At 41.1% G+C, this 23,780-nt stretch overlaps 2 protein-coding genes and 1 non-coding gene across 3 annotated transcripts; 2 read left to right on the plus strand and 1 right to left on the minus strand.

Annotated features, from left to right (window-relative positions):
- Positions 1 to 286: 286 nt before the first annotated feature.
- On the plus strand, positions 287 to 1,693 carry LOC137908908 (proline-rich protein 14-like). Its single transcript, XM_068753336.1, has 5 exons — positions 287 to 392; positions 488 to 576; positions 665 to 736; positions 818 to 948; positions 1,140 to 1,693. The coding sequence occupies exons 2-5, from the start codon at positions 554 to 556 to the stop codon at positions 1,253 to 1,255; spliced, it is 342 nt and encodes a 113-aa protein (XP_068609437.1). The 5' UTR covers positions 287 to 392; positions 488 to 553; the 3' UTR covers positions 1,256 to 1,693.
- Positions 1,694 to 2,740: 1,047 nt separating this feature from the next.
- LOC137908806 (trichohyalin-like) lies at positions 2,741 to 14,923 on the plus strand. The gene is made up of 7 exons (XM_068753228.1): positions 2,741 to 2,835; positions 2,919 to 2,993; positions 7,035 to 7,087; positions 7,217 to 7,407; positions 11,254 to 11,364; positions 11,558 to 14,437; positions 14,915 to 14,923. The coding sequence occupies exons 1-7, from the start codon at positions 2,741 to 2,743 to the stop codon at positions 14,921 to 14,923; spliced, it is 3,414 nt and encodes a 1,137-aa protein (XP_068609329.1).
- Positions 14,924 to 23,397: 8,474 nt separating this feature from the next.
- Positions 23,398 to 23,485, minus strand: trnay-gua (transfer RNA tyrosine (anticodon GUA)). The gene is given in 2 exon segments: positions 23,398 to 23,433; positions 23,449 to 23,485. It is a non-coding gene; the product is annotated as a tRNA-Tyr (tRNA).
- Between the last annotated feature and the right edge of the window lie 295 nt (positions 23,486 to 23,780).

The raw sequence follows: 23,780 nt of genomic DNA on the forward strand, positions 1-23,780 counted from the left end.
CAACGACCACTGGTTGGTTGGCTCTAAAATTAACCCTTATTAATATTCATGAGTATTGGTACATCATAATATTGCACTTGGAGCATTAACTATAACTTTCCTTTCTCCTTGCAGCTATGTGCAAATATACCCTATTTTAATGTCTTATTTCTTTGTGCGTCATTTTTAATCGGTGTGCGGTTCGTGCGTTTTAAGTAATTTATATCTCTGACAGCCCAGCTTCTCCCACCCGGCGACTTCAGAAGCAGCGGTCCAATCACAGCTCCCGTTGCCGACGCCTCCCCCGGCGACGGTCTCTTCCTTCGCCGTCATCTTCAGCCAATGGACTGTCTGCTCTGCTTTCCACGAGCCAATCGACAGCAGGCCCAGAGTTTCTCAGCACAAATGGAGAGGTGGATATTTTTTTTGTTGTTTCCTATTTTTTATTGTCAAGTCATTTTTACTCATAGTTTCCACTGATTGGATCTCTGTGTCCATTTTATGTCAGCGAGCCAAACGCGTCTCACAGATTCGAATCCGGCGGGCATCACCGCGTGAAACGTTGCTCACGCCAATGGGACTGCCAAAGGTCAAAAGGTAGGTCGCGTGGGTGTGGAGGAAATGAACACAGTCATTTACAAACACATTGACCATATTCCAAAATCATCAGTAAACATTTTTTCAGGTTAAAGAAGAAAGAGTTCAGTCTGGAGGAGATTTATACGAACAAGAACTACAATTCCCCCTCAACCAACAGGTAATGGTAACCTTTAAAATGAATAATGCAAATCTCACTGAATCTCCAGTCTTCTACCATGTTTTGTTTTTCACCCCACAGGAGTCTTGAAACAATATTTGAGGAGCCACGGGAGAAGAATGGAGCGCTACTCCTGATTGGACGGCAGAAAAGACGGAGGGTTCTCCTTTTTCCTGACTTTACTCAGCCCCGGAAAGGGAAGAGACTGCAAGGTGGGTTGGGAAATGTATTGAGAGCATGATAAAGCGACGGTAGTCTCCTTATTTGTGTCCCTCCTTCGTGTTATTTTGTATTTTATTTCTAACTACGCAGTTGTATTCATTATTACTACATAGAGGTAGCACTTCTCTTTTCATCATCTTGTTCTTCACACTTCTTTTTTCAAAATGTTTGTGGACTTCAGGGGCGGGACTTCCTGTTACCATGGTCCCCAGGAAGCGGAAAGCATCTCTCCGTCAGTGCAATGGCAGCGTCCCTCGTGGGGACGAGTCAGACGTGGATGTGACGCTGGTGGAGTGACTCGGTGCTCTCGAAGACTTTCTGATACGAGGCTTGGATGTGTGACATCAGATCCTGTCAGCAAACCAAAGGCCAAAAGAACACATGGGTTTTTTTTGCAGTGTATTTGCTGTTTTATTTTTTACAGTGTTGGATGTGAAACGTGAACCAGATGGATAGAAATATAAATGTACATTTTCTTCGTATTGCTGATCTGCTCGGAAGAAAAGCCCATAACGGGCAGCTTATATTTTCAAGAGGTTTGTTAACATCAATACTCTATTAGTACTGGGGCGGTGCTGAATGAGTACTACGGCAGTATTGTGTGAGTACTGGAGATCTAAAATATTTGGACCTTTTTAAAATGTAATATATTTCAGCTGGCAAAATGTCTATATTTGGATCAATACAATTTGTGCCTGCAGTTAGGTTTGTTGTTGATTATTTGTGGACATGAGATTAAAGTATGTATATTTACATTCAGATTGTCTGTGATATCATCATTGGTGTTGAGAATTTGTTAATGACTGGTTATCAGCTGGTCGAGTTTATGCTGGCCTCACAGCCAGATGGTACTGGGTTCAAATCGTGTCTGCGTCGGGGTTCTCCTGTCTCCGCCCACCTCCAAAAGCATGCAATTTAGGGGAATCGATTACTCCAAATTGTCCGTAGTGTATGAGTGCGTGCGTCGGTGTGTGCACGGGGGTGGGGGAATAGTTGGTAGCAATGTTGAAAAGTTTAAAGTGCCCCGGCTTCAGATCCCACCACGGGAATGGGATAGGGAGGGGGTAGCAGGGTAGGCCCAGGGCCGCCTGGGCGGGGTGAAGTGGACCGGTCCAGTTCACCCCGCCCAGGCAAGGCCCCAGGCCTACCCTGCTACCCCCGCTCTACCCCACTCCCACAGCGGGACTCGAACCCAGGGCCTCCGACACGGCGGTTGGTAACAATACCAACCACCCCCCAGTGCGGGGTAGGAAACTCGAGGCATTAACAAAGTCATACTCGTCGGATGATGAGGTGCTATTTCAGACCACAGCGTGTTGCACTGGAGCTCTGCTTTTTCCTTATGTGACATCGTGCTGAATTCTCGGTGGTGCAGTGGGTAGCACACTTGACTCCCAGCCGGAAGGTCCTGGGTTCGAGACCAAGGGGTGCAGCATGTGGTTTTTTTTTTACAAGAATTTGAGGTTTGTTGTTTGGTCCTCGGCAGCTGTGTTGGATCAGTCGTTCTTCGCCTCTGCACTTTGCGATGATGCTGGAGAGACACTGATTTTGGGTGTGAGAGTTATTATTGCGTGTGGATTTTGGTTCATGGGTTAATGTGGCTTCCAGTGTGTGTGTCTCTAGTTCAGCTTTTCCCAACCGGGGTGCCGCGAGAGATCGTCAGGTGTGCCGTGAGAAATTTTCCAAAAAAATATATATATATTGTAGCGATCGTGCGAGATCACGTGAGGCGCAATGCATCATGGGAGTGACTGGGTTGTGCTGTTAGCACCATGAGTCAGAATGGCTGACTATGAGGAAGGGGGGGCGCCCGAAGAGACCCGCCAAGCCACACCATCACCACTGCAGCTCCAAGGAAGACCTCCGCGCTTCCAGCGGTTCCCCCCGCTCAACTGACCGTTGCTACCGGTGTGATGCGGTTGGTCACATCGCACGGGATTGTCCTGCTCCTGCTCCAAAGGCCAGACAGGCGGGAAACGACAGCGGAGTGGCTCAATGAGGGGGCTGCCACTCCGACCTCCATACCCCCTCCAAGGTAGATGCACGCTGGTGGGCCGCTGTGGCCATACCAAAGGACTGTATCTGAACTGCTGGCTTGATGGACAGCCCTGCCAAGCCTTGATGGACACGCTATTTAAGCTCCTAGAACGTGCCAGTCATGCCCTGTCTCGCGTCTCCTTGTTCTGCTCATCTCTTGTATATTAGTTAACTAAATAAGTTATTAATAAATAACTAATTGCCAATTACATCTGCGTTATGTTAATTCTCCTTTTCCACCGCGAGCTAAAGGGATTGTAACATTTTTAAAACATACAAATAGGCACATGTTATTTGATGTAATGAACATTCTAATTTGACTCAGCCTGTTATTTGCAATGGAACATGTTATATTTAAAGTATTTGGTGTAAAAAGTTAAGATATTTGGATCGGTGACTCATAGTGCTATAATCAATACAAAAATTAAAATGTATTGGAGTGAGACTCCAATACAAGACAAATACAATCAGACACGTGCATCTACATTTTCCATGTGAAAAAATTCCAGATTTAGTAAAAATGTGTCAAATGAAAGCACAAATTTATGGGGTTTTTTTGGAAGAATTTGTAAGAAGATTCCATTAAGACATTATTTTCCAAAGATTAAAGGTTCAAATACATTTAAAGTCCTCTCTTGCAGGTTGTACCAAGAACTAGTATACATTCTCCACACCTCACTGGTGCCATGACTACAACTTTGTGGAACTGATTGAAAGAGAAGGACTCAGGAATAAAAGGTTGATTGTTGTGATGGATAGGGATTGCTTAGGTGTATTTTAGGACCTCAAAGAGAATGGCCCACACTATTCCTGATTCTGTAAAGGCCATTACCAAAAAGGAGTAATATTTTTCTTTGAACCATTAGCCACTGGTTTTGCAATTGTCAGAAATGAAGTAACATTATAAATGATGCATTTATTAAATTAGCATTGCAAATCTGTTATTCACATGAGTCATGTTTAAGTTATGTATTTCACTAACAGCAACTCGACAAATACTCACAAATACACCAGTTATCATTCACTGTCGATCCAGTCACAACAACAACAGGGTAAAATTGCCACAGCTCTGAAAGTCAGCTCATCCTCTTTTTTCTACCAGAAGCGTCATAAAATAATCAGAAACAGGAGTTTGTGACAAGCGTCTCAGTCGAAAACAGTTTTATCTTCAAGTGAGGTGCTTCGGAGGCTTGCTCAGTGAAATACTTGACTGTGCAGCATAATTCTCATCTTGAACGGTGTCCCGAATCCTCTGGTCTAATCTTGGTGCAGTACAGTCAGCATCTATTGTTTGCAGTGACGGCTGCTATCATTTCAAGTCATTTATCTGTCTTCTTTTTAAATTGAATGCAAACTGGAGCTGTTACCAGATTTAAGCCATTACAAGATATGGGAGTGTCCTTTTTATATAGATATTATGGGGTTTATATCCCGTATGCTGTATAGAGACTGATATTAAAACCCATTTTGTCCTATTTATTGCCCGTTTGTCTTATTTATTTTGCCTCATGCAATGTGCATTACAAATAATTATATTTACAGCACCATTACATTGTAAAATGATTTAATTATTCGCCCTACATAATGTAGATGAATTTAGAACACATTTGTTTACAATACAAGCAAAGTCAATGGAGCTTTTTTTGGCTGCTGCTCACAAAGCTAATTTCTGTGAGAGTGAGATAATTACTGCAGGACACTCAAATCATCTGCTCTAATCTGCTCTACAATAGAATTATATCCAGAGAGAATATCAACCTGAAATAGCAAAAGAAAGCTCACATTCAAAGAGTGCTTTGTACTGTGTGATGGGGTAGGGAGTCTAAGCGTGGTGACACTGGAGACTTGCCCTGCCTGGGATTCAATCCACTAACCCGATGGACTAGCCAAGAAGAAGCATGCAGTAGCAGCAATGTCAGGGGAAGTAGGCTGGACGGCATTAACAACAAGGGATCAGGAGGGAATAGAACAGATAGGAGCTTCACACGAAAAGGGTCAGTCAGCCAACTGACATGCAGTGCTTGAAGTACTCCACGTAAACAGCGAGTAGGATCCTTCATCACAGCACTGTGCTGTATATATATATATATATGTGTGTGTAATACAGTATATATATATGTATAATACAGTACGGACATTTGTATTTTAATATTTAATATTTTTATATACATTTACAGCATTTTAAACACAAAACACATCTGTAGAAAAAAAAACCTTATGCATTGAAAAGGAAATAAAATTCATTAGTGAACACCAGCCCTTTAAGAAACTGCAGAAAACACTACGGTGATCAATCACACAACCCAATCAGTGAGCGATGCACGAGACGAGGCAATAGTGCAGCAGGTATGAGAGCGAGGAAGAAGAATAAGCCGGCCCACAAAGCACCCAAGTTAATTTGGAGCGGCTGCGAAACCTGGCTGAATAGCGAATTTCCGACTACATATATTTATATTGAGTATTTGCGAAAACCGTCAGCAGAGCAAAGCCGCGAATTCGGAGGGATCGCTGTAGTTGCAATAGGTGGTGAGAAGTCAGCTCAGTGGTAGAAACAAGAGCTTTCAAGTGCATACTTCAATTGTTTCACTCATCTAACACGACAGTGACATGCCTTCAAGGTCATAAGATATTGTCTCTCTTTTATCACCATTATGTTTTCTAACTCACAACATTAAAAAAAAAAAATCCATCTGTGCATTTACTGCAATTTCCTGCTGTACACGTTCTGTTTGTACCTTCACTCCTTCATCTTCGGACAAAAGATACAGCCCAATCCATCCAATCTGAAATTTTGAACAGCAGCATTGTGTTTTTCATGTGAGAGAATTTTTTCTTACCGGTTTTATTGCTGCATGTTTCCGTGACGGTGGGGAGTGATGGTGGCGCTGCCCCCTCTTTCCATTCCCTTATAGAGAGGACAATCAAACACAGGAGAAATAAGCACTTGGGTTTTTGCCAGTGTACGGACATGAATAACAGCAATGCTAGTGTTTCTGTTTTTAGCCTCTGCCTATTCTCTTGTGGGGTGTGTTGCGGTGTTGCAGCCTTGCTTCTCTGGATCCCACTCGGTGTAGAACAGCCATTGTTCCCTGAACATAAATGCCTTCGAATCCATCCACTCAGGCTCCAAGCATTTGGGATATTTGCAGAGCTGCCTAAACAATGGCCCCTGAATAACTGTGATGCTCAATGTGCAGACAATTCCACTGTAATTGGAAAAAACCCTCTAATGAGCTGGCCTGAAAGCCTGATCATGGGCTACCAAGCCCAAAGCTCCAGAGTTTGCATTGTGCTTCTCCTCTGAAGGCTGACCATTTTGCCATTGTCTGGACATGCCTCTTTTTTTTGGTTGTCCTTTAGGGAGCGGAAACAAGTCCCACAGTGCTCATCCAGCCGGTCCTTTGGTGTTGATTTGCATTCACTAAAGTCTATACTCCTATTCCTCGCACTGGTCACCGGACTGTTTCTGGCCATCTTTCCTGAAATGTGTGTGCAAATTGTCACCCTTTTCTTATATTTGATCAAATACTTCTTATGTCCCTTTTCTATTTATCCACCCTAGTCATGAATAGATGTGGCTATGGGCAGCTTGCTTTTTTGGTAATGAATTTTCAGTCCTTCAGTCACGTCTAATCTGTCGTGATACTAGGAGAGTGATTGCTTCCCTTTGCAGGGAGAGCTACTCAGCTTGTTGGAGTGGTTGGAGAGGAATGTCTCTTAATTAGGTGCACTGAAAAGTCAGTGAGAACAATAAGGAGCCGATCGGTTCCATGTGTTCATTGCCATAGACCATAAATATTTAAATTATTTTTCTCCTGTGTTACCAGGCCTGTATCCTGTTCAACAGTCTGCTCTTGACCCAAGATGCAGACTTTTAATTGAGTAAAAAGTAAAAACTATAATGAAGTAGCTACCCTGCTATAGCCTGAGACTGCAGGGAGAAATCTCATAATGCACTGCGATTCTCTCCTCCACAAATTCATGATCCAATAATGCTTCTTTTTTTCTCTTGGAGTTTTTGTGCTTTCTCATTTGGCAGGTTCTTATTGATGGTGATTGGACTTCTGCTGTGTCTAGTTGATGTCCACTTACGTTATTATACATTATTGTGCATCATGTTATTACACAAACATCTTAACTATTATAAGAATTAGATGCTTATTATGTAGTCATAAACACTATTTTCAATATATTTATGATTATAGTCCTTAATTTTTTTAGGCTGGAACGGGTGGAGGAAAGTATCAGGTGTGCTCTGTGACAGGAGAGTGTCAGCGAGGACGAAGGGAAAGGTCTACAAGACAGTGGTGAGGACAGTCATGATGGACGGCTTAGATACAGTGGATCAGAGGAAAAGACAGGAGGCGCAGCTAGAAGTGGAGGAGATGAAGATGCTGAGGTTCTCCTTGAGAGTGACCAGGTTGGATAGGATTATAAATGAGACAATAAGAGGGACAGTGCAGGTTAGATGTTTTGGAGACAAGGTCAGAGAGGACAGGATTCGATGGTTTGGACATGTCCAGAGGAGAGACAGGGACTATATCGGTAGAAGGATGCTGAGGATGGAACTACCAGGGAACAGGGCTAGAGGTTGACCCAGGAGGAGATACATGGACTTAGTGAGGGAGGACGATGCAAAGGACAGGGTGAAGTGGAGAAGGTTGATTTGCTGTGGTGACCCCTGGCGGGAGAAGCCAAAAGAAGAATAAGTCTAAATACACACTTTTGAGGCCACAACCACCTGAGCTTGATGCTGATTGGCAGGTGTGATGGCTCTGCTTGTTTTCCTCTAAATAGTAGCTTACATTTCATGTATGTTTTGACCAACTGGCCATATGAGTCGACATCACCATAACCGCTACGCAGCAGCAAAGCAATGACAGGAGTTGTGGCACACTGTTCCTCTCTGTTTCCTGCAGGGAGTAAAGATTTTCTGTTTTTTTTTTCAAATTAAAAAGTGTATTGACCCTTTCTCCATCGCTCTCCCTCCATGATGTTGTTGTTGAACTGTCCACTGTTAAATATTAAAGCCATAGAAGTGCCTCTTGTCAAATCCCCAGCTCTGCCGTGTCAGTGACCCCGTGTGGAAAGCTAAAATCCACAGACCTCAGCTAGACTTTCTGAGGCCAGCTGTGGTCTGTGGCAGACGGGACCACTGAGACTTTGTCAGGCCTTAATTAGAGAGTCAGGCGAGAGGAAACAGCTCACGTTCCTTGTTAAACATGCCGCGGGCCATAAGCTCATCGCATGGAGCTGTCAGCGGGTCACGAGGTCAGATCGGAATCGTGAAGTTTCCCATAAATGTTTCATGAGTTCAAATGAGGTAAGTGCGCCTTAGTAGGCGGTGTGAGGGGTCCAACAATGTTATTTTGAGAAAAATATCCTCATGGCCATTTGAGAACTGTGTATATCCAATTTAAATGAGTTCATAGTGTTTTAAAGTCATAAAAGTGGACAAAGTAATCTAGCCTGACAGGTAATTGCCTTTAAATTATGGACCTCCTGTGGACAGGTAATATAATATGCTGTTGTGAATTATGCCTAGTGTGATTAGTGACCTGGTGTCACGCACACACACACACATACACACACAGGCAAACAACTGTTGGTCCCAAAGAGAAGAGCTTGCGTCTGTTCTAACTTCCACAAATGTATTTTTCACTTTGTTGCATGAACAAAGCTCTACTTTTTACAGTGTTTGCTAACGGTACACAAACAAGTTTATCATCATCACTGTAATTAAATGCCTCACAAAGAAACACATGCTAAGAGTTCACAGCCATGCCTCTATTATTTTTCCGAAAAGTTGCCGCACTGCGCACACACATACACACTGATAACACTCCTTGGCTATAGCTCCATGGCCCACAAGACAATTGTTATGTGTAATGACCCGCTGTCCTGTTACTCTTGGCTGATCCTTTTCTACCATCCCTGGGGTCTATTATTTTGCCAGCCTGATTGAGCCTGTGCAGCCAGTTGAATCCACCAGACAGGCCCAGACAAAGAATCATAAAACTTTAATCCGGGATGAATTGTCACACACTGTCTTCCAAAACTACATTTCTTTTTTAAAGGATGTGTTCTAGTCGGTACAAATGTCATTCACATCACAGTTTTAACAAAGAACAGATAAAAAAAAAAACAGATCCACAAGTCCACTGGATAGCCTCAGTCATGGGTTATTTTGCTCTCAAGCATTCATTTCCTTGTAGAATAGACAAGTAAGCAAAACTTTATTCATATAACACTTTATTAAAAAGAGTACTTTCAACAAAATTATACAAATGAGATGATGCCACAGGCAAAACACACTTTTACAACCCCAACAAAACATTTACAAGCATATTAATACAGTTCTCAGACTAAGTTGAATAACATTCTGCACCAGCAGAGGAGGGCGGTTGATGATTTATTTTATTTTGCTCATAATATATTTTCGATTCTTGAAGAACAGGCGAGCATAAATGAACATGAATTATTTCCAACTTTGTGGAAAACTGAACACCACAGACTCTTAACCTTTTTGCTTTACATACACGTCTTTCTATAGCATCCAAATCACTCCTTTTGTGGAGCTCATGAGTTTAAACTGATTAGAATGCCGACATTTTTATTTACTCGTGAAAGGTCATCATCATAGTGTCTTTAAACCTACAGCATGGGGTAAATTCAATTAAGGCACAGTGAGATGGAGAGATCTGTGCAGCAATTTGATTTGGAGAACATTTTATTTGGTTCAGCAGAAAGTGAAGAATGCTTTTGTTCAGCTTGCAAGGGAAGATGAGGAGTGACAGTGCTGCAGTGAACAAAGTGAAAAGGTCACTCCTCTATTAGGGAGACAGAAGGGAGAACAGCCAGGGCCGGCTAATCAATTCATCACAGAGAGAATAGAGTTTAAGGGTGAACCACAGACAGGGGTTTTTAGAATGCATGCCAGCACTAGACATCTAAACTTGACATTAGAAGCCAGTGGAGGGTTGATGCCAGGAACTTTGTAGGGTATGAGATGACATGTTGCTGAGTTCCTGTGGAATGGAAGGGCTTGAGATAAAAAAAAAAAAAGAAAGTCAGCTAAGACTCAGTTCCAGTACAAATGGGGGCAAAAGAGCTGGACGGAGTCTGGAGTGAGTCAGGATCACATTTCAAGGTTTTAATTTCTAGTCAGTGACTTTAGAACTGGCACGGCACCATTGAACATCGACCAAATAACTGAACACACTGACGATCACCAACGAAGCTGGGACTGCCTCATGATCTACAAAGCCTGCCTTCTGGAGCAGATGTTCCCTTTAAGATCTGAAGATGGAGACACATCTTGTCTGGAAGAGAGAAAGATACATCTTCATGATTGAAGCAGGAAGTAAAGGAACAATGAGAGGAAACAATGTTGCAGGAAAATCATGGAGCCCTTTGAACCGTTTGAGCTTCACTAGGATGGAACTGTTGGTAACTGCATGAACTGAGGTGCTGCAGAACATTATAGATACATGCATAGGTGTGATTAGTAGGTCACACACACACACACACACACACACACACACACACAATAATAATGTAGAGATTCATGGCAGAATACTGCTATCAATGGTGGGCATTAGTGTTTCCATCAACAAAGGATCAAAGCCATAAGGATCAAAGCCATAAGGATCAAAGTCATAAAGGATCAAATACATAAAGGTTCAAAGAGGACTGCTCATATGAACTGCTGTGAGGTGTTCATCCAGTACCTCTGTGAACAGCTTTTATTTTGGATCTATTGGATTATTGTCAGCATCCACTGTTTGGAAAAAGCGACGACAACATGGTAAAATGTTAAACTTTTGTATATGTCTATTGTTATGAAGAAGTGACATGCGATAACTGATAATTGAACAAACAAACTTAAATCACTATTTATCAAAATGTACATCTTGTGCTAAATTTACACCGCAGGCTAATACAACACTACAGCTAACAAAAACACCAATTAGTTTACAACTTATTTTAAGAAACATACTAACATCTTATATATCTCACATCTTATCTTACATATATAATTCAATGTTTATACACAAATACTTACAAAGACGGTCATTGTCCAAGGTTCAACGTCAGACAGCTGTTTGGTCGTTTTTGCCTGCTGTTTGTCGACAGTTGGTCTCTGACCAGAAAAACGAATTGAAGGATGTCTTTGAACGACAGACATAACAGCGCTCATGTAGTTTAGAGTTGACATGGTGTTCCATACACTTACCCTTATACCTGCTTTGTTATAGATTCAGGATATGTATGAAAAGGCAATGGCAGCCATCAGAGGGAATAAAGAAGAAATCTCTTCTCTTCAGCACAGTTTTCAATGTGTCCATGAAGAAAACAAAAAGCTTCAGGTGAGCTGCCTCAACTCAGATTTTACTCAAACAAGTTACAAGTTATTTACAAGTTACAAGTTATTTTAGAAGGATTCAGATCATTCGGGAAGTTTCAATTGAATGTTGGAGGTTGAGAAAACATGATAAGCAAATATAATGTGTAAAAAAGCAGTCAATCTAATTATTTTACTTCTAATCTGTATTAACACAGGAGGATCTAAAGGACAGCAAGAGCAGCTTCAAGAAGCAGCTTTCACAACAGGAAGAGAAGTTCCAAAGAGAACTCTTTCGAAGGGATAGAATCATTAAGGAACGCCTTCAGAACCTAGAGAACTTCGTGGTGCTCTCAGAGCAAAAGCACATGTTTGAAAGTGAACGCTTTGAAGGAGATGAAATGATTGTGGACTTCTCTGAGAAAGAAGAGTGTTTGACGGAGCAGCTCTCAGAGCAGGAGCAGAGGTTCCAAAGAGAACTCTTTGAAAGAGAGAAACTCATTGAGGAACTCTCTGAGAAAGAAGAGCTCTTGAGGAGCCAGCTCTCAGAGCAAAAGGAGAGGTTTGAAATTGAACTCTTTGAAAGAGACGAAATGATTGTGGACTTCTCTGAGAAAGAAGAGTGTTTGACGGAGCAGCTCTCAGAGCAGGAGCAGAGGTTCCAAAGAGAACTCTTTGAAAGAGAGAAACTCATTGAGGAACTCTCTGAGAAAGAAGAGCTCTTGAGGAGCCAGCTCTCAGAGCAAATAGAGAGGTTTGAAAGTGAACTCTTTGAAAGAGACGAAATGATTGTGGACTTCTCTGAGAAAGAAGAGTGTTTGACGGAGCAGCTCTCAGAGCAAAAGAAGAGGTTTGCAAGTAAACTCTTTGAAAGAGAGAAACTCATTGAGGAACTCTCTGAGAAAGAAGAGCTCTTGAGGAGCCAGCTCTCAGAGCAAATAGAGAGGTTTGAAAGTGAACTCTTTGAAAGAGACGAAATGATTGTGGACTTCTCTGAGAAAGAAGAGTGTTTGACGGAGCAGCTCTCAGAGCAAAAGAAGAGGTTTGCAAGTAAACTCTTTGAAAGAGAGAAACTCATTGAGGAACTCTCTGAGAAAGAAGAGCTCTTGAGGAGCCAGCTCTCAGAGCAAATAGAGAGGTTTGAAAGTGAACTCTTTGAAAGAGACGAAATGATTGTGGACTTCTCTGAGAAAGAAGAGTGTTTGACGGAGCAGCTCTCAGAGCAGGAGCAGAGGTTCCAAAGAGAACTCTTTGAAAGAGAGAAACTCATTGAGGAACTCTCTGAGAAAGAAGAGCTCTTGAGGAGCCAGCTCTCAGAGCAAAAGGAGAGGTTTGAAATTGAACTCTTTGAAAGAGACGAAATGATTGTGGACTTCTCTGAGAAAGAAGAGTGTTTGACGGAGCAGCTCTCAGAGCAGGAGCAGAGGTTCCAAAGAGAACTCTTTGAAAGAGAGAAACTCATTGAGGAACTCTCTGAGAAAGAAGAGCTCTTGAGGAGCCAGCTCTCAGAGCAAAAGGAGAGGTTTGAAATTGAACTCTTTGAAAGAGACGAAATGATTGTGGACTTCTCTGAGAAAGAAGAGTGTTTGACGGAGCAGCTCTCAGAGCAGGAGCAGAGGTTCCAAAGAGAACTCTTTGAAAGAGAGAAACTCATTGAGGAACTCTCTGAGAAAGAAGAGCTCTTGAGGAGCCAGCTCTCAGAGCAAATAGAGAGGTTTGAAATTGAACTATTTGAAAGAGACGAAATGATTGTGGACTTCTCTGAGAAAGAAGAGTGTTTGACGGAGCAGCTCTCAGAGCAGGAGCAGAGGTTCCAAAGAGAACTCTTTGAAAGAGAGAAACTCATTGAGGAACTCTCTGAGAAAGAAGAGCTCTTGAGGTGCCAGCTCTCAGAGCAAAAGGAGAGGTTTGAAATTGAACTCTTTGAAAGAGACGAAATGATTGTGGACTTCTCTGAGAAAGAAGAGTGTTTGACGGAGCAGCTCTCAGAGCAGGAGCAGAGGTTCCAAAGAGAACTCTTTGAAAGAGAGAAACTCATTGAGGAACTCTCTGAGAAAGAAGAGCTCTTGAGGAGCCAGCTCTCAGAGCAAAAGGAGAGGTTTGAAATTGAACTCTTTGAAAGAGACGAAATGATTGTGGACTTCTCTGAGAAAGAAGAGTGTTTGACGGAGCAGCTCTCAGAGCAGGAGAAGAGGTTCCAAAGAGAACTTTTTGAAAGAGAGAAACTCATTGAGGAACTCTCTGAGAAAGAAGAGCTCTTGAGGAGCCAGCTCTCAGAGCAAAAGGAGAGGTTTGAAATTGAACTCTTTGAAAGAGACGAAATGATTGTGGACTTCTCTGAGAAAGAAGAGTGTTTGACGGAGCAGCTCTCAGAGCAGGAGAAGAGGTTCCAAAGAGAACTCTTTGAAAGAGAGAAACTCATTGAGGAACTCTCTGAGAAAGAAGAGCTCTTGAGGAGCCATCTCTCAGAGCAAAGGGAGAGGTTTGAAATTGAACTATTTGAAAGAGACGAAATGATTGTGGACTTCTCTGAGAAAGAAGAGTGTTTGACGGAGCAGCTCTCAGAGCAAAAGAAGAGGTTTGCAAGTAAACTCTTTGAAAGAGAGAAACTCATTGAGGAACTCTCTGAGAAAGAAGAGCTCTTGAGGAGCCAGCTCTCAGAGCAAAAGGAAAGGTTTGAAATTGAACTCTTTGAAAGAGATGAAATGATTGTGGACTTCTCTGAGAAAGAAGAGTGTTTGACGGAGCAGCTCTCAGAGCAGGAGAAGAGGTTCCAAAGAGAACTCTTTGAAAGAGAGAAACTCATTGAGGAACTCTCTGAGAAAGAAGAGCTCTTGAGGAGCCAGCTCTCAGAGCAAAAGGAGAGGTTTGAAATTGAACTATTTGAAAGAGACGAAATGATTGTGGACTTCTCTGAGAAAGAAGAAGGCTTGAGGAGGATTATCTCAAGGCAGGAGGAAAGTTTGAAGAACTTGACCATGGAGCTGAGAGACGAGGTGATCCTTGACAGAAATCAACTAATTGAGCAATCTGTTAAATCGGAGGTGATGGTAGCGGAGCCGACGGAGGCGCGGCAAGAGGAGCAACACCATCCGAGGGTAAGCTGTCAGCTCATATTTTACATTCCAACAGCCATCCATTTTCTTGTAGACGGACACCATAATTATGTCATCTGCAAGTGACAGTGGTTGTACACCTCAGATGTGTCGCCAGCGCATCGTGAAGGACCTTACAACATATTTATTTCAGTTATGTAGCTTGCTTTAGAGGAGCTCAGATAACTGAACATGAGTTATTGAAGTCTGAACATGAAGAGTGGATGTTTAGAGGAAATGCAATGTTTAAAACAGTGATTGTGCAATCTACAGAACAATGTTTGGAAGTGAAAAAAAATGTTCCTTTTTTTTTTTTTTTCAGAAGCTCCCCAAAAAGAAAACAAAGAGGGGAAAGCCATTCTGGGCTAGCCTGTTTCCATTCCACAAGAGGAACAGACCGCCAACCCCCTAGATCCAGCCCTTCTGACCACCATCCTCTTTGGACCCAGCCCTATTTTTTCTTGATTTCTCTGTACCCAGACTCCATGAACATGACCACTCTGGACCCCAGAAAAAAAAAAAACTAGACAGGCAGGAGTCGAGGGGGGGCAGCAAGCAATCAAGCTGGAACCGAAGGGAATCAAGCTGTAACAGCGTCACTACAAACTGCCCAGCCGAACCCCCCCCCCCATCCCTCTTTGTGACATTATGATTTATCTTCTGCAGTAAATAAAATAAATTGTTTTAGTCTCATCTGCAGTTGGCTGTTGTGTTCTTGGGTAAACGTAGTTTTGGAATATAATCAACAAATAAGCAAAAAGCGCCTGGACAAATGTTAACGACAACACAGTTTTGAAGGCATCCATGCTGTTTCTGAATGTAAACGCAGGTCACACATGCAACTTCAGAGCAATTTAGGTCACGGGCAAGTGTCATTTCGTACCCTAAAACCCCAGTTACTCGCCTCCAGACACAGATGCATCATTTTTTGTGAGAAATCTGCGGTTTCGTTTGGATGATAGGCCAAATCGTAGAAAAATATCTTCATTTTAAGATACCAAGGTATATCAAAATGTTACGGACCGATCTTGATGAAATTTTCAGGAAAAGATGATAACATTTTGATATAGATGGAGATTCTTTATCAAAATGTGTTCCTCAATATCTCGGTTGATTATTGACCAATGTTTAGGCCCCAACCCTACAAAATCATGTAGGGTTGGGCCCTCTATCTAGGATTGCGTATATATCAAGATTTGTTCTATCTTTAATACGTGAGAAACAGATCCAGGAGAAATCGGGGTGCATTTTTACAACTAAACAATTTTAGTAGTGGACAAATGGATATGTTGTATCTTTAAAAGTTCTGGATCTAGATCCAGAACTATCAACCATTACTGAAAGTGTGCTTTTTATGAATAACTTATAAACTAATGATATCAATGTGAATCCAATTGCTAAAGGTTTGTTTTCATGGTTAATGTGTGGCAATGAGTCTGGTCTCATTCCCAGGGTGTTGCTGTCTTGCTGCATCTGGATGGAGATACACCAGGAATCTAACGTTTGTCCACTCCAAACAAATCTACATCAATATCAGTCATCAAAATTTGCAGCTCGTCTCCAATTCACAACCCTGTAGAGTTGTGTGCCTTGAAGCCACTGAATATTGTCAGAATGTCTCCAGCAAAGTGCAGTTTCATGTTGACAATGTGTTAAATGGTATCTTGTTTGTCTGTATGACAGGTGAGCGGAGTCTGACAGGCCCGCAACGTCTGACAACCTGGGAAGAGGGAGCAGTTTTAGTTGGAATCAGAGTCAGAACGATGCTGAGGGGATGTTTGGTCTGGCATGAAATGACAGATCTTTATTTAACTTGAAAGGTCACATTGAGACCAGGGAAGTTTGGAGAAGTCTTCATTCTGTTGGTTTGAGTTGTTATTCGAGTCAAAGTTCATTCGCTGTATTTTTATCTGTAACTTGTTTATTTTTACCTCCGCCAAGGAGGTTATGTTTTTGATGCCGGTTGTCTGTCTTTTAAGAGGAATATGTAAAATCTGCTGGATGGATCTTGATGAGAAAAAAATGGGTCTTGGTCTAACTTACCTACCCATTACCTACCCATCTAACCCATTACATTCATCCAGATACCCGTCCAATAAAAAAAAAAAAAATCTGGATTTTTCAATTGACTTATTGACTTATAATAGAGGCTTTTTGATAAAAATATATGTAAAATATACATTCAATTCACTCACCATAAATCACAGTCATGAAGGGGTTCGATATGAACTATCATGACAAAGGTCTCTGGATCTGATCCAGAATGAGGTCAGGAAAATATATAACATTTGTACATTGAAAACTCCATTTTATGGATTGTACTTATCATGGTTGGTGTTTAAAGGTACCAAGAACAATTTAGAACATTTTGATGATGATCTGGAATTTTTAAATACACGACCGGGCTATTTATATATGTATTAATTTATTCACTTATTTATTGTTCCTTGGCAGAGATTTGCGCTCACCGAGTGTTTTTCTAGTTTTTGCTCAAAGCTCAGTTCCAGACTTTATATCGTGCATTTATTACTTTAAGTTTGATGTTTTTATTCATTTAATGTTTTGTGTATTTCTTACGAGCAGCGGTTTATATTATAGTATAATATTTTTCTTTGAACGCCTTTATTTTATTTGGTTGACATTTATTATATCGGCCTTTTAAAATCCGCTGTCATGCAACCTCATATTTGTGTTACATTGTGTGGTACGGAATTTTAAAATTGTGCTATCATAATGCTGAACTTCTCCCCCCTTTGTCTCATTGAACGTGTATCCAGAGATACATGACACACCTCCTAAATAAGGTGTGTTTTTAACAATGAGATTGGACGGGATATTTATGGAGTAGGAAGGCACAAATTGATACATAATGCATCCAAGAAACCTGGATGAAGGATATTTTTATTTTACAACTGATGGTTTACTCTCCAGTCCGCTCAGGACATGATGGAGCGCGCATTTTATCGGATAAATGTTTTTTCTTAACAAGAATAAGAGTCAACTGTGGAGGAAAAAATTAAAGGATTGGCAATGTGATTGCAATTCATCCTACGGGCTGCAAGAACATGTGCAACACATTTCATTGTGATCCATCTTATAGTTGTTACGGCTCACTGAAAAGCACAAACATGATAATAAGTCACAAAGATACATTCCCCGGATACCAGAAGATGTCAGAACCGTATTTCATGGCCGTCCTTCCAACAGTGAGTGAGTTGATTCACTCTAGATCCAAGTGGCTGCAAAATTATAATTAACTATCCCCCTTGATATCCTCATGCCCAGATAACAACAGAATGTTTAAGCCCAAAATTTAAAGAAGTGTTTTTTTTCTCTTTTTTAAATAGATCATTTTCAATTCCAAATGGAAATGCAATCAAAAGGCTTAATTTAATCCTTTGCGTATCACAAGTGTGTGCAAGAATCTTCATTTAAATTCTGTGTTCATGGTCCAATGGTGTGATGTTACACTCAGAACAAACATGTTATTTTCATAATTTATCTTGACATATACACTCATTTTATTTAAAGGAGAAGCCAGTTTCGTCCAGGAAATGTGCCTTAATTATCATCTTTGGTGTATCTCAAATAGTTTGAGAATATGCTAAGCGTATGAGGGAGAGGAAAACTACAGTTTTAATCCTTGTAGATAACTGCAGCCACGTAGCAGCCCTTGGAGTGTCCTTGCAGATGCCTCTAAGACCAGCGAACAGCCTCGACTACTATTGCTGTTATCTGCTGTGGGAAATGGGGCTTCGTGCAGAAGTTCGCCACCGTAGGATGATCCCACACAAGCAGAGGGAAAAGAGAAGAGCAGTCTGATCCTCCCCTCTGGTCCTATTGATGTTTTAGCTTAGCTCTAATTGAGGAGGTGCTCACTTGACAGAGAAGGAGTCTCTCCCATATTAGCCATTGAAGTAGTTCTCCTTGCGCTGAAAAAGACAGCCTTTGCTCCCAAAAACTGTCCTGCAGTTAACTTAAAAAATATATATATTATAATTTGGACTGAATAAACTCAGAAGCTACTAATTGATCGCCGTCTCGGCCTCACGGGAGTCGAGGGATCGCGACATTTTACCAATGAAATAATTGACACACAAACTCTCTTCAGCTTCATCCCCACTGATTCTGGTATTGGTGCACATGATGCGTGAGTTCCCCGAACACATCTTGATGTAAAGACTGCGGGTGTTGTGTTGCCTTTTGTTGAGTTTAAGGTTCTGCTTCTAGACACGGTGATTTGATTGTGTTGCCTTTTTGGGTCTGCTATTTTAATTCATGATAGCTGATGCCTAGCTGATACAGACAGAGCATGGTTTTTGTACTAATCATCTGCGATAGATGACAGTCGTAACAGTAACAGATGGAGTGGCTTTAGGAAAATAGTACAGCCGTTGAGTTTGAAGTAATATTTCTCTCTAAAAAGCAAAACATATAAATATGCAAATAAACATACACAATCATCAGTAAAATGGGAATGGGTTGGTGTGCAACAAAAGCTTTTTCAAAAATGAATAGTTTTTATATCGGTAGAAAGATGCTGAGGATGGAACTGCCAGGGAACAGAGCTAGAGGTCGACCAAGAAGAAGATAGATGGACAAAGTAAGGGAGGACGATGCAAAGGACAGGGATATTCAGAGATGTTAGACTGGTGCTGGAGTAGCTGGTCCATCAAATTTGTTATTCAAAAAAACATTTTGGCAGCTGTTACCAGACTCATTAGTTAGAGATCATCCTAAATATTCATATATATCAAGATAGATACCATGTTCATTGTGATCCGGCAGGAAGTACGGATGCCACAGAGTTCATCAACACTCCAGTGTAACGCAGAATTAGAGGGAAGACTATAATAAGACGCAGGCTGACTGTGTTGCTTTGCCGTCTGACAGGAAAATGCTCTGGTGTGCAATGTTTCTACAAAACGGAGAGGAGTTGTTTGCAAAGCTCCTTTGTTGTTTCTACTGCAAAGTCATTTTAATTTGAAGAGATCCCCTAAATGGCAACTGATCAACACGTAGCACTGCAAATTGTGATTTTAATTTGCTGCCTCTTCACTGAGGAAGTTATGATGAATGTTTGTTACCGGAAGGTTAGGCTTTTTTTTTTTTATTATTATTACATCTGGAGGGGTGTGTGATGTGCGAAGTGAGACTACATGCAAGCACACAGTACCTTCCATCCTTATGAAATCTAGTATCTTCTGCAGGATGATGGTTATCTTTTCATGAGAAAAACAGACGTTGAAACATAAATCTGTCTATGATATTTAGATTTAAAAATAAAAACACTGTCTAGCATGGTCGCGCCTTTTGTCTGATTGGAAAACCTGCGATTAGTAACTGTTGCATTATATTTAGATGACGTCAACGAGAGACAGAGTCTGATTGGCTCAGACGCTGACAGCATTCGCTCCAATCCACTGCTGGCTTCTCCGTTCACCGAGGCACTGAGACCTGTTTGTTCTGCTTTTTTCCAAATAAGGATCAATAAGAGAATCTGTAACGAACCGGTTCATTATACGGAATCAAAACTGGAGTTATAGATATCTTATCAATGCTCATCCTTAGCCTCAGCATTCCCAGGCCCTTTTTCCCAGCACCTGTTTCAAAGATGTCTGTTGTGAGAGCTACACAGACTTCTGCAGCACAAAAGTTTGTTTAATTTAAACATTAAAAAAATATCTCTAATTTATGGCATGATGTGAAGTACCGATTTAAAATGAGTGCAACCTGAGGTTTAAATCTTTACAAAATGAAAAGGGCAAAGCAACTCCATGCAAGTTGAGTCCTTGTTCTGTCTAATCAAAAAAGGGTTTTCAAAATAAGTGGGCTCATCATCCGGACTCTGTGGGGGATTTATCTGGGCAGGTGCTCTTCGATCTCAATCTCTCCGAAGGGCCTGAACACCGAGACTATCTGACAGTCTAATTATCACATGTCATCTGCTTGGATAAACAATTATCTTTACTGCCTTCACCTGTCTCTCCTGAGAGAGATAAAAATATAAAAAGTCAAGTCACCTCCAAATTGGAACATCAGTCTCAAAATTTGAACAGATTTCTGCTTCCAGCTCAAGTGAGTAGTTATATTTACAACAGGCTAGAAGTGACAGCTACGGATGTTTTTGGTAAGTATCTGAACCGCTATTCAAATGTAGGGAAAATAAATTTTTAAGGGCCCTCTTGAAAACAAGAAGGGGTTTTATCCTTTCAAATAAATAAATATAATGATTGATTTAATGGCCTCAACATTACAGTTTTAAGCAGAACAGACTGTTAGATTGAAGTAGTTTGCCTCATGGTCGGAGCGGAGATGGTGAAATCAGCTTGATCTATTGCATGCCCTATTGACTTACGAATCAACTCGTCTGTGAAATGAAGCTGAAGGAGGACAGAAGTAAGGAAATCCCCGCTGATTGAACAATTAGGAAAAAGCTTCTGAGAAAACATGGAAATATTAAGGAGATTAAATCAGCTTTATCTTTGCTAACAAATGGAGGTGATTTTTAGAGGGCGGTCAATCACAGCTGTATCTTCAGAGTGGCACCCATAAATAAATAAACAAACACAATATAATGTTGTTGCAATATTTTCAATGTAATGTGAGTTTTACAAATCATTTCTCTTTCAACTGCATTTGACTTCAAAAAGTCAAATATGATTTTATCAAATGACGTGGTTTGTTCCAAGAGCTTCATGTCTTTTGCCGTGATATCAAAATGTAGGATTCCAACGTCAACCCCAGTTGTAAACCAGCTGATTGTTTTGTGGCTCAACGTTAAAGTAAGTTATCGGAAATGTCTTGGCGTCTTTCTTGACATGTAATGATAAACGTGACCGGTCCTTGATGGATTTCCCCTCAATCTATTTAGAAAACATAAAGGTTGACGTGACATACTGTCCATGGTTCTGCAGCGTTCATGAAGCATGGCACATGTTTTCTATTATTGCTCTATTTTGGTCTCAGATTAATTTTCCATGCCATCTTGTCGGTTGCCCAGGAACACAGATTGGAAGGACAGTTTAATTTGATGGGGTCTGCATTGTTTGATGTCTTGTCAGACTGAAATAATGCTTAGTGCGTGTCTCCTCATATCTTCTTTGCTATCTGTGATTGTTCTCTCTGATCCATTATTGTCATTCCCAACAATAGACCACCAAATTAATTCGTTTGCCTCTGATGGTGACATCACATAACGGAAGGGAGGTTCGCCAAAGTGAAAGGGGTTGAATCATTTTCCATTTTCAATTTCCTTAAAAGAAACGTCTGCTGCTTTCAAACATTTAATTAAAGCCATTATTGTGGGAAATCAAAGCATTATATGATGGAAAATATTAGTGTTAATCATTGTCCAATCAAAGAACTGATTTAAATAATTGTGTGCTCTCTCCCTCCCTCTGTCTGTCCCTCTTTGTGTCTCAGTCTGCAGGTCCTTCTGTCCGTGGGGCTGCGGAACCTGCACCTGTGGCTGTCAAACCGGGTGTCCGTTTTGCTAGCATTAGCATTTATAGTTTTATATAGCAGCTCTTTCATTAGTGTTTTCCTCAGCATCTTATATGTTGTAAATCACTGGATGTAGAGTAAATACATTAAGTTTCTCTCTGCTCCTGTTCTCTCTCTCTATCTCTCTCTTTCTCAACCCAACCGATCCAGACAGATGAGTCTTAGGTTCTGTCCAAGGTTTCTGCCTGTTAAAGGGAAGTTTTTTCCTGCCTCCATCTCCAAAGTTCTTGCTCTTGTGGGTCAAGTTGGGGTCTGTCTTTCCCTGCAGGTCTTTCCCTGTTACACCTGTAAAGTGCCTTGAGATAACTTTCTGTTATGATCTGGTGTTGTAGAAATAAATATCAATTGAATTGAATTGAGCACTGCCAGACACTGAATGCGTGTCATTGTTCTACTTAGGGGCCGACCGAGTTAAGTTGCTGTGGTTCATCAAACTATCCAGACTACCAACCATGTTTTATTCTCTCTGATGTGTATATATATATATCGTTGTTTTAAGAGAGATTTTGTTTTTTATTTATGATCCTATGTGTGCCTTTAGCCGTCGGCCTTCACACGATTTTGTTATTTTAGCATAATGACAATAAAGAATCTTGAATCTTGAATGTTTTAGATTAATTGTGCATCGTAATTAACTTTTACCAAAACTTCACTAATGGCGATGAGCTTTGGAGAGAGACTGGTGAATGAAATCACAAGTGTAAATGACCAAAATTAGTTTCTATATACAGTAACGAGGATTACTCTTATATAAAAATACACGGGAGAATAATGAGCTCAGACTTCACGAATAATAAATGTTGCTACTCCTCCTTCTGACCAAAAGGAGATAAAAGAAACAAAGAAACAAAAAACAGATGAGCACCAAGAGAGTTTCTTGTGATTTTCTTGGCATGTCCGAATGTCATCTTGCTTGAGAACATTTTGAGATTCCCGAGGAGGAGCAGGATGACATTGCAGGGCTATTTATGCCCTGCTGCTATGGCAACCTGGCCCTGGATAATGAAGAGATGAATGAGATTTCTCTTCTTGACCTTTTTTTTTCTTATCCATCCTAGATGTCAGCTTTTACTTGAAGCTTTCATTTCCACCTCAATTGCATAAAAAATATCAACATTGTTATCAAATATATGATGATATTGGAGAAAGACAGAATAGATCATTTCTCTGCTCGGTACTCGGGTCATGGAGCCTGTAAACGTCATGAGACTCTTCATTCTAGAAGAAGAAGAAGCTTTATTTTCACATACAATTAAAAATAGTACAACATTGTGAAATTAGTTCTCTGCATTTAACTAATTCCTGAGGAGGAGCGGGCAGCCCTTGAAGCGGCTCGGGGACAAGTTAGGGTTAAGTATCTTGCTCAAAGACACACCTGCATGCAGATTAGAACCAAGACCTTCTGATGAGTGGATGAGGGTTTTGTGGGTCATCGGCCACAAAAAAGTTAAAGGCTCTCCTTCGAGCCGGATTTGAACCAGCAACCTAAGGATCTCTGCCTCTTCCCTCTACAGTCCTCCGCTCTACCAGCTGAGCTATCGAAGGGAGCTGCTGATATGGTCTGTTCTATTCTATTCTATTCTGTTCTGTTGTGTTCTATTCTATTTTAGTATCTCATCAGATGATCTTATGAAATAATTTGCCCCTCTAGTCTTCTCTCGTCTAACAGTTCTGGGATGTCCCGCCCTTTTCTTTAGTTGTCTCCAGCTGCTGATTAATGAAGTGCTATGGAAAGGAGACCCAATCGAGTGACTGGATACAAATCAATCACTTCCTCTGGGATAATGGCAGCATTGTCATTCAACCAAAAACTATAAGCAATGCTGGATTAACCTGGTTA

This window comes from Brachionichthys hirsutus, chromosome 19 (assembly GCF_040956055.1).
Source record: "Brachionichthys hirsutus isolate HB-005 chromosome 19, CSIRO-AGI_Bhir_v1, whole genome shotgun sequence".
Classification (NCBI taxonomy): domain Eukaryota; kingdom Metazoa; phylum Chordata; class Actinopteri; order Lophiiformes; family Brachionichthyidae; genus Brachionichthys; species Brachionichthys hirsutus.

Excerpts from the sequence above, each read along its gene's own strand:
- LOC137908908 (XM_068753336.1), top strand. The coding sequence starts at position 554 with ATGGGACTGCCAAAGGTCAAAAG. Across the intron at positions 737-817 it reads AATTCCCCCTCAACCAACAG|GAGTCTTGAAACAATATTTG; the intron begins GTAATGGTAACC and ends TTCACCCCACAG. Across the intron at positions 949-1,139 it reads GAAAGGGAAGAGACTGCAAG|GGGCGGGACTTCCTGTTACC; the intron begins GTGGGTTGGGAA and ends TGTGGACTTCAG.
- LOC137908806 (XM_068753228.1), top strand. The coding sequence starts at position 2,741 with ATGGCTGACTATGAGGAAGGGGGGGCGCCCGAAGAGACCCGCCAAGCC. Across the intron at positions 7,088-7,216 it reads TCTAGTTGATGTCCACTTAC|GCTGGAACGGGTGGAGGAAA; the intron begins GTTATTATACAT and ends TAATTTTTTTAG. Across the intron at positions 7,408-11,253 it reads TGCTGAGGTTCTCCTTGAGA|ATTCAGGATATGTATGAAAA; the intron begins GTGACCAGGTTG and ends GCTTTGTTATAG.